The following is a 10,781-nucleotide window of genomic DNA, read 5'->3' as shown; positions in this document are numbered from 1 at the left end:
GGCTGGTTATTGATTACTGGTTGCTCTGTAGCTGCGACACACTCATGTTCAGGACGGCGAGGCCGGAGGAATCACTCAGCAGATCGGAGCCACAAACGTCCCCAAAGAGACAATCGAGGACCAGACGAAGATGGTTAAAAACGTATGAATGCACACCGACCGATGATTAATCAATATTAATGATTGATAATCAAATATTATTAATGATCGATTATTAAATGTTTGTGCAGTTTGACAAAGAAAACCTGAGGATCCCCGGCATGCTGATCATCGACACACCAGGACACGAGTCCTTCAGGTACGAATACAACACAAATACTACAGTATGTGAGTGAACTGATTGATTGGTTGATTGGTTGGTTGATTGATTGATTGATTGGTTGATTGGTTTCAGCAACCTGAGGAACAGGGGCAGCTCCCTGTGTGACATCGCCATCCTGGTGGTGGACATCATGCACGGTCTGGAGCCTCAGACGCTCGAGTCCATCAACCTGCTGAAGGAGAAGAAGTGTCCCTTCATCGTCGCCCTCAACAAGGTGAGTCCCCTCTTCATCCTCAGCTCCTCCTCCTCCTCCTCCTCCTCCTCTGACAGTGTTGTTTGTTGTCAGATTGATCGTCTGTACGATTGGAAGAAGAGTCCGGAGACTGACGTAGCGACCACATTGAAGAAGCAGAAGAAGAACACTAAGGATGAGTTTGACGAGCGAGTTAAATCCGTCATCGTGGAGTTCGCCCAGCAGGTGACCGTCATTACATCATCACTCACTGACCAATCACAACATTTCTTTCTCGTTTTTTTCACTGTATTAACTTTTTGTGACTTAAACATCCCAAAAATCACAAATTCAGACACTCAACTTTTTCTGTCTTTGTTACAGGATTAAAGATTATAAACTATATTTACTGTCAACCACAGTAAATAATAATAAGTTATTAATAATTCTTTATTAAACACATTTTATAAACTTAAAGATATTAATAGATAAGATACAATGGACTTTATTGATCCCACACTGGGGAAATATATTTAAACATTAGTGGGCCCAGTACAGAGCCTTGAGGAACGCCACAGGTGACCTTCAACACGTCCTGTTTTTGTTCCTCAGGGTCTTAACGCCGCCTTGTTCTACGAGAATAAAGACCCCCGTACGTTCGTGTCGTTGGTTCCGACCTCCGCTCACAGCGGCGACGGGATGGGAAACCTCATCGCGCTCTTGGTCGAGCTCACGCAGACCTTGTTAGCTCGTCGGTTAGCGCACTGCGACGAGCTCCGAGCTCAGGTTATGGAGGTAAGAGCGTTTTATTTTCTTGGCGTTCTCCGCAGTCGGGATGAATTTACTGACGAGTTGTGTGCGCTCAGGTGAAAGCGCTGCCCGGGATGGGAACCACGATAGACGTTATCCTGATCAACGGCCGACTGCGGGAGGGAGAGACCATCATCGTCCCGGGGGTGGAGGGACCAATCGTAACGCAGATCAGAGGCTTGCTGCTGCCCCCCCCTCTGAAAGAGCTCAGAGTCAAGGTAAATCTTTCAAAATAAAAGCATCAAATTCACATGATCCAAAAGTATGTGGTTATTATAATATAATACTAATGATTGATTGATTGATTGATTGATGTTTGCAGAGCCAGTACGAGAAGCACAAGGAGGTGTCGACGTCTCAGGGAGTGAAGATTCTGGGTAAAGACCTGGAGAAAACGCTGGCGGGGCTCCCCCTGCTGGTGGCCCACAAGGAGGACGAGATCCCCGTCCTGAGGGTAACAACACACACGCACACACACACACACACACACACACAATAATAGATCCAAACTTGAGGCAGACAGGAAATTACTATTCTACGATAGGGTGAAGAAAGGAGGAGGGGAGAAAGGATGGAGAGAGGGGAAGGAAAGGATAGGGAAGTAATTGTGTGTGTGTGTGTGTGTGTGTGTGTGTGTTGCCTCTTATGAATTACACCTGCCTGGTAGAATGGATTTCCTTACTGAGGAACAATCAAGCACACTGGGGAAGACTGTGTGTCTCAGTGTGTTAGAAACAATTTGTCATGTACATACAACTAATACACAGACTATCTGGTGAATAGGTGTGAGTTAGCATATGTCCTTACATTCCTTTGCATTTTGAAGCTTGTGCATCTGTGTAGATGTGATGTGCAGCTTTAAGATATAACTAAATATAATAGATATTGTTAATATATGTCATAGGATTTCAGTTTTTCAGAAATTAAAGCCATAGAACCAGATTTTAAAGCCAGCATGGTTGCCACTGACAATAAAGGACAAAATCAGTCGGATACTTACTGTATGGAGTTCTCAATGCGTGTGATGGTGAGGAAAGCTGCTAGATTGGCAGTATACGAGGAAATGACAATAAGAGCAAACATCCACCAAACGCCCATCATCATCCTCGTAGCTAGAGTGGTGTAGGGCACCTCTCCACCTAGACACAAAGAAGTAACAAAAAAACAGTGAAATGCACAGTAACAGAAAAAAAGGTGTCACATCATCACATACAAGCAGCTCTTTGCTGCAGGAGGAAAAGATGTTGAAACAGCCAAGCACATCCTGAAAGATTATGTCTGGATTAACAGAACTGATCTGATGCTTTGGCACAGATCTGATCTTCACATTGCAGCATAAAGTGGGAGAAACTGCAGAAAACTGAATCCATGCTCTTTTAAAAAGACATAAAAGAACATATCTTTGCTACATCTTTGAGATATGATAATATTTATATATTGAGGTAAAAGTGGCCTGTGGAGACATCCTTTAACTCCTTGGAAATGTCTTAATGTGCAATCTCTCGCTCTCAAAACGCTAGCAGGCATAACTGTTTGGACACAAGCTAAAAAATGTAGACTGCTATTGCAATAAATGATCGTCTTTAAGCTTGATCAATGTGAACACTATGTGTGAATGCTTGTGAGGGCTTCCCATTAGGATTTAATGCTGTCTGGAGCACATTACAATGAGAAGTGGCTTGTCCATCTTCAAATATAAAACCTCTTTATCCCCGTCTTGTGCTATAAACAGCTTTTGTGGCCTTGTCCTCTGAAATCTTGCTGTGCTACAGTAAAAAGCTAACTGCCTTGGATTTCTGTGAGCTTCAAAAATGGCTGTCACTCTAACCCCTGCCCTCACAAAACAGCATCTGTTTATTTCTACATTAACCAGGAAAGAAAACAGAACACATTCATCTTTGGCTTTTTTATTGTGCTCAGATAGATTGTGGGCTAGCCTTTCTATTCATACACACACACACACACACACACACACACACACACACGTTTATGCAAGCTTACTGGCAAACATTTAGGTATGCATACCTAATACACTTACACACACTCACACACACAAAAGCCCAGGGTAATGATTGATTTGCAGCCAGTGAGCTCACTGACTTTATTGAAGCCTGTTAGAAATTAGCCTCATTCATCCTTGTGGCAGGGGATCACTGTTACGTCGACTCAGACCAACAAGAGCTCTCCTCGCTTCCACTTCCTCCAGCCCAGACTCAATAATATATGTGACACCCACGTAATCCCTATGTTCCCTTTATCTAACGCCCCTTCTCTTTCTCCACTGAATTCTTGCTTTTCCCATCTTCCTTTCAGGCCTTTTCTGCATTGCTTATAGCATTTGATTTAATTCAAATTTGTTATCTCGCTCCCTCTCTCTACTGTATCTTCTCAGGCAATACATTTGCTGTTGACATCAGGTTTTACCACAAGCCCAAAGGCAGAATTATGTGTACTACTGTACTCAGTATATTCTGTTCAAATAATCCCTGTGCATGTTTCCCATACGTCTATCCTTTTATGCTTCATGCTTTTATGCAGAATTACGTGAGTTATGTTATATGTTTTTAAAATGTGTTGATCTCTCATCTTTTATTCTTTGAGCATTCTCCCTGCAGAGACTCACGTACAGTGCTGTGGTTATAAAATCATTCTTTTCATTTCATCTTCCATTTATTTTTATCAGGTGCCCTAACTGATATTGACATCTCTTTTTGAAGACAGATCAGAATAATAATTTGAAGACAGATAACTTACAGAAAAAAAAAGTCAAATCTCAATGCAAAAGCGCACTTTCTAAACTGTAACCTGTTCAGCAAGGACTGATACTGTCTTTATCTGAATTGTTTTTTCTCCAGATTTAAAAATGTCATTCAGTCTTTAAGAAAGCTTTGTAAATACTTATACATATAGAAAAAAAATGCAATATCTATATTTGTATCAAATAGTTTTGAGAGAAAAACATCTAGAATACATGCTTATAATGATAATAATAATATAATAAATATGTAAATTATATTTCTGATGAAGTTAATGCAGTTAACTATTCATGAGAAATTACTGCAGATTTGCCAGTGGGAAGATGAATTGAATCTTTTCCAAGGATGAATGCAACCAGCAGGCGCAGATGCTTTTTCTCATAACGCGAGCTGCCAAAAATGTCCAAATATATGCCAAACCGTGACTGCAGTCTCTTGGACTTCAATAGCTTCTAAAACATGACCTTTGTAAATCATTCCACCCGCAGAAGGTATTTGGGGATTTTGGGTTTCATACTGGCAATATCCATGGCAGACCGATTAAGTTACCAGAAAAAATCTATTGTCAAGTCTCAGAACTATTTTCATGTTGATTTCTGGCTGCACAAGTGACTTTTATAAAATATTTAATACAGCTGGGAGAATGACTATGCTGAGTTCCACCAACTGAATGTTCCAAAATTTGAGGGCGGGCAGACTTTTGTTAGGTTCTTTTAGAAATGTTATAGTTCCCTTTTTCCCTGAACAATGTCTAAATCAAATCAAGATCAACTACAACTTTGAAAAGATCATTTGTTTCTTGCTCTAGATATTTTTGTGTTGGAGTGTGTGTGAGAGCAAAAAATAAAAAAATAAAAAGAGAGAGAGAGAGAGAGAGAGAGAGTGGTAACATCTTTGAACAATATTGTATGAACTTGGATTTATGAAGCTCAATAAAACTAACTGAACACTGAGAAATGGGTTGAAAAGGCCCCCTTAACACGATTTATTTGAAGACTGGTCTGACATTGATTTTTAAGGTGCCAAGATGTCAAAAACGTTTCTCCCAGTTTACCATGGTCAAAGACATCAGCTCTAAAAATGTTACTAAAATAGTAAGGTGTACTATTAATGTCTGTCTTAGTCTAAGCTCATGTTAGTGAAGAAAAAGCGCACAAAGTTTTATGGCGCAATTCTTTCCCTTTCAATAACTGCCGTTGACCATTTAGGTGACTCAACATGACAAAAAGCCTGAATACTTATGGGGAAAGCTGATCCAAAGAACTGTCCATAATAAGATCATCCAACAGCAAGAGGCACTTATTAAATAATCCAGATTATTTGTTGTTTATTTATCTTCCTTTTGTGAAGTAAAGGACATGAAAAATGCATGCACCAACAGTCACACATCACTGATCTCTTAAAACTATTGTAAAAACTGGGCTATCAACCCATCTCTCATACTAAAGTGCATTGTATCATTGGAATCTACCGACTGTGCACTATTAAAAACATCTTTCATACAAGGAAATACATGCAAATGAGTGTCACTCTTGAGGAAGAATACAGGCAGTCTGCAAATCCTTCAAGGTGGTGAGCAATTGTGTCATACATCATGTGGAGGTGTACAGGATGCAAGTATGAACAAATACCTTTTGTAGGTTTTACAAAAAAACTTTTTCCATTACTGGCTACAAAAGCACCAAACTATTGGGAGAGCACCAAATAACAACAAATAAAAAAACTGACATGCTCTTTATTATAAGTCTATGACTAAGCAGCCTGGTAAGGGACATGCTGCTGCTTTTGCACAACCTCAGTAAGCCTGAACTCACAATAAGGTTTCAACAAGAAAAGAAAATAGACACAGACATCTGATTGTCGGTTAAGGAATGGTGGCCACTGAAAGGTGATGGACTTGCTCAATAAAGTAAGTTGAGTCAGAGTGCACTGTAAAAATAAGGTAACTGTATTTCTGTATGGGTCCCTGCAATGAAGCAGAACTACTAAAAAGAAGTTATACAGTGCCTCGCCTCTGTTGGACTAAGAAGAAAGGAGCTTCTCTTCAAGGCACCTTTCAAGTTTTCCTATCGTTGCAATCCTGAAAAACTCCTGTCAAAGGTAAGTGAGTGTATGTGTCTGTTAGCATGTGTGTATGTTTATGAATTCTAGAGGAGGAAAAGATAGCATGAAGCAGCTTTTGTGGATGCAAGCCTGGCAGCTTCAAAGACATCCTATTGTGTCCCCTCAATATAGCTCTCCAATCTCACCTCCATGTCGCTCTTGCTTCCCCTTCTCGTTCTCTGCTGTGTTCCCCTGTAGCTGCGGGCAAACAGCACTGTATCTTCCTATTCCACTCGAACTAGGGAATCAAACTTTAAATTATGTGTGCTCTTTTGCAGCTAAAATGTGCTAATCATGTTACTTTGTTCAGTATTTTGTATTTTTCATGACTTCCAGGAAGCCATTAGTCTTCCTCTGTTTCACTACTGTTTGCAGACCCTAATTGCTGGCTTACTTCCTGTCTACTATCTTCGATTGACTGAATGACTGGACTTCTGGATGTCTACATAACTGATTGGTTAATTAGATAGCTGGCTGGATGGCGGGCTGCCTTGTCCCTTGGCTATGTCACTGACTGACTGGGCCCTGAGCTGGAAGACAGACCTGCTTTCTCATCTTGTGACTCATGGCTCTGCTTTTATCTGCTGCTATCTCTCATGTCCCACCTCTTCCAATTTCATTTTCTGATTGACTGAACAGATGGACAACTCACTGACTACACATTGATCTTTTAAGAAAATTCTAGTGTCTCCAATTCTGCATATTTCTTCTGATAGTGATCTACACTTGTTCCTTCTAATAGCAGTCATTAGATTATCTTAATCTTAGTCATCCCGGGAAGCATATTGCTAAGCTGAAAGTAATGCTATATTTTACATAAATACAGTTACATAAAATCTGAGAGCTGCCCTGTACCATTACACAAGTTGCAGTCTCCCACTCTTGGCCGCCAAGCAATTTGGCTAGTAATTAGTCCCTCTCCTTTATCTAATCCTCTCTGTCTTTATTAAAAGATTCTCTCAGACACTCCCTCAATCTCTGGTTTTATTCTCATCGCCTATCTTCCTTGCTTTTGGCTCATGCTAAATGAACACGCAATCACAGATGAGTGTGTCACTGTTTTATTGCCATTGTATGCACTCCCAAGGAAAGAGGGAACAAGAGGGAAAATAAAAGCTGAGCGAAAGATAATCAGGAATACTTTGAACAGATGACTAATGAAATCACACAAAAAACAACACAAGATTAGTTTTAATAAAAATCTTCATACTAACCTCATCATAAATTACAGTTACGCTAAGGTTTTACCTGAATTAACTTGATTCAACCAAATTAAACACAATTTTAAAATTAATTTAAATTGATAATTGAAAAATTCATCAGCACTTTGTTCACACACATACATCTGCTCATTTAGGAAGCTGCCCAACTATCTAGCAAGAACATCAAGTCCTCAGATATATGAGTGCACCGGACACGACTCTCATCCCTCAGTCTTTAGACAAACTAATCAGAGAGGAAGATGATTGGACCAAAATGCCCTTGTATGTGTGCAGTAAATCTGATGGCGTGACTCAGAGGCAAAGACATTTTGTTCAGAAAGTGGTTCAAGGTAGCACACAGTCTTTTCAGTGGTGCTTGAAAGACCTTTGCTACGTATCAACTGTCCCTTTTTGATCTTTTTGTTGATTTGTTTTAATGAGTCACAATATCTAAATGAAGCCAATGTAGCCTGGACTTTGGTTTAATGTGTATGTAATATGAATTATTACATACATGTTTTTGTCCTTTGAATTTTGCCCTTTGAATTTGAAAAATCTGCTAAGGACTAGCTCTGTTATTATGCATGGTATATAGACTATGGCCTCTACACTCTTCACTGCATACTGTCAATGTAAACGAGCACCTTCAGTAGTTTACAGTGCTGTAGTGTGGTGAAATGTGCTTGAGGCATCCACTTATGCAGACTTGTGGTTCAGTAATCTCATCCCACAATGGCATCAGCAGCAACATGTTTGAATAATCAATCTCGCTCTCCCTCGGCTTTCCTTTCTACAACTTTAGACAGGAAGGAAGGTTCACAGTGTCTTTCCACAGGACTCTGGATCCACTTCTATCAAACGCACCATCACTTTTTAAAATCTACATTCCCACTGCCAATCGTTCTGAGGCTTCTCTTCAAAGTTACATCATCACTCTTACTCATTCTTGGATGAAAGAAGACAAGAGCACTTCATTAGAGATTTTTAAACGAGGAAAGGAGAGCTGGAATATGTTCAGCTGATGTCAGCTCCCAGTTGGAATCACTGCAACCTTGCAACAAAATGATGTAACTTTTTTTTATTTTTACTACAATTTGGACAGTTTTATTCTTTTACAGTCCTCAGCGGTGTCTAGTTGAAGGATATTTTGGCATGGTAGTACATCAATAGGTTCACACAACAGGCATGTGAAAATGCACTTGCAGGTTGTGAGTGGAAGGCAACACCATAGTGTTGGTATGATATGTTAACACATTAAGAAGCAGAAATCAATAGATTGATTTTTAAATGACAAAATTGCTCATATAGATGCAGTACATAGGCTATAGGAATAAGACAGGTGAAATGGAATATAAATTATGTAAGGGATAATGCCCGATGAGGTGTCCATTATCAGGAATTAATGGCCCACATGGAAGCCCAAACCATCTTACATGCAGCCTCTCAATTATAACATGGTCACTTGCCAAATAAATAAAAAAAATATTTTATATTTTCATGTGTTATGAAATCAAAATCAAAAGTTTTTTACAAGCCATAACTCTGTTTTCTTGGTAACACTTAAAGTCTTTCCTAATACCTGGAAAAATCATCACCATCCCATAAGGTTCTAATGCAATGAAAACGTCATCTCTAAATCAATATGGGGCATGTGTACTGATGGCCACAGCCTGAAGTAGCGAGCTGAATAACATAATGACAGGATGTGGGAGGATCGCTTATACAAAGTATAGATGATGATGAGGAGAGCAGCCATATGTCACTTTCTTGTCCCCCTTTGAGTGAAAGAAGTGCTGTAAAAGTGCCTAGTGACAGAATGCCTAAAAACTGCTGCGTCGTATTTTGTTTGTTTCCTTACTTTCCGAACGAAGGACAGTGAAAGAAAAGATCTGTGACTTTAGGCAATTGCAAAGAGGATAAAAATGGTAAAATGTGAGACCCAGAGTCAGTGTGTGTCCGTCTGTGGCAAACACTTCATCACAGGTTAGTTAATGATTACTGAGTGAATGCGATGCATGCCTGTAGATTGAAGTGAATCAGTAAAGAGTCTGAGTGATGGTGTAACTAAAGTTTTTACTGTGAAAAAATACGGCTTTTAAATTGGAATTTGGTTTGACAATCTGAAGCAGAGGGTATTTTTATCTTAATAATTCATATAAACTGAGCTGACCTACCTTCTAAAAATGAACCTGGTAAACAGCATGAAGCAACGCAAGAAGTGGAGATAAAACGGCATGTTTTCGATGTCATAGTTTACAGTAACGTCACGTTGGACATGGCAACCAAAACAGCAAATAGATGTCATCAGTAATCATCCATCAGTACGTTCAGAGGGGCAATGTAGCTTGTGTATTACAATCACCATCCTGTGTTGTTCAGAGGATGAGGCACTGAAGGACTACACTCAGTATTGTAAGATATATTTATGAGATATACAGATTTGATTTTCATTGTTTATTTCAATTGGCTTTTTCAAGTAAGAGCATAATTTATATATATATATGCTGCCAAAGGAAGATGATTTGACTTTTTTTCTTGAGATATTGAATGTCTGGTCATGTCATGTTGTTTTTCATGCGTAAAACTGCACACTTTTATTTTGTAACGCAATGATCCACACAAAAGCTGTTAGTGACAGCTACTGATGGGTATACACAAAAACAATAACAGTAAAAAGATAAATAAAAAGTGTGTTTCATGCAGGCTACTACAGCAGTGGTAGATGACAGATATGAATTTGTATTTTAATCCTTATATTGGATTGGGTGTTTCAAATTAGAGTCTTTCTTTACATTATTAGTCATTCAGCTCTTGTTGCCACACTTTGTGCTATGCACACTGTACACAGGGACAGAACTGACAGGTAAACAGCAGTTTATGGTCAGGAAACATGTTGTAGCACTGCTTTCACTTGTCTTTGCACTGTCAAGAAAATAAAGCCCCGTTCACAATGGTAAAGTGAGGATCTTTGATTCTTATGGTAAAAAGAGAAAACATAAGCACCTCTCTAAATCATTATGACAGTTTCAAACTTTCTTCTGCTGTCTAAATAACCTGACACAATGTGCTTTGCCAATCATGCAGTTTATAAAACAACAGTTCTGTTGAACACTGAAGACAGTTTTTTCATGTCACAGACTTCGTAAAGATGTTTTCTCAAAATCTTAAAACAAAATAATGATCAAACTCTCTACAAAGACAGCAGACAGTTTGAAGCAACAGCATCTCATTTAAGAAACAACTTTTTCATTATCAAAGCCCCAGATGGTTCCATTAAAAGTTAAATATGTTTACTCATACCTATGATCACATGTTGAACTTTGTCTACTGTGAGTGAAAGAGGCAGACAGAAAATAGAGATAATATTATATTTACCACATAAGGAAAACTGTTTTAAAAGCAGAATGAGCAGGATT

General features: G+C 39.1%; 1 protein-coding gene across 1 annotated transcript in view; it reads right to left on the bottom strand.

Moving 5' to 3' along the window:
- The window catches only part of grid2 (glutamate receptor, ionotropic, delta 2), a 408,773-nt gene that overhangs the window by 5,737 nt on the left and 392,255 nt on the right, over nucleotides 1-10,781 (bottom strand). The window contains exon 13 of the mRNA XM_035658229.1: nucleotides 2,305-2,443. Within this exon, the coding sequence (XP_035514122.1) occupies nucleotides 2,305-2,443 (139 nt within the window). The remainder of the gene's footprint in view (nucleotides 1-2,304; nucleotides 2,444-10,781) is intronic.

The sequence above is a fragment of the Morone saxatilis genome, unplaced genomic scaffold, assembly GCF_004916995.1.
Source record: "Morone saxatilis isolate NCDOM2014 unplaced genomic scaffold, NCSU_SB_2.0 Contig16, whole genome shotgun sequence".
NCBI lineage: Eukaryota > Metazoa > Chordata > Actinopteri > Moronidae > Morone > Morone saxatilis.
This window is presented reverse-complemented; position numbering and strand designations above follow the sequence as displayed.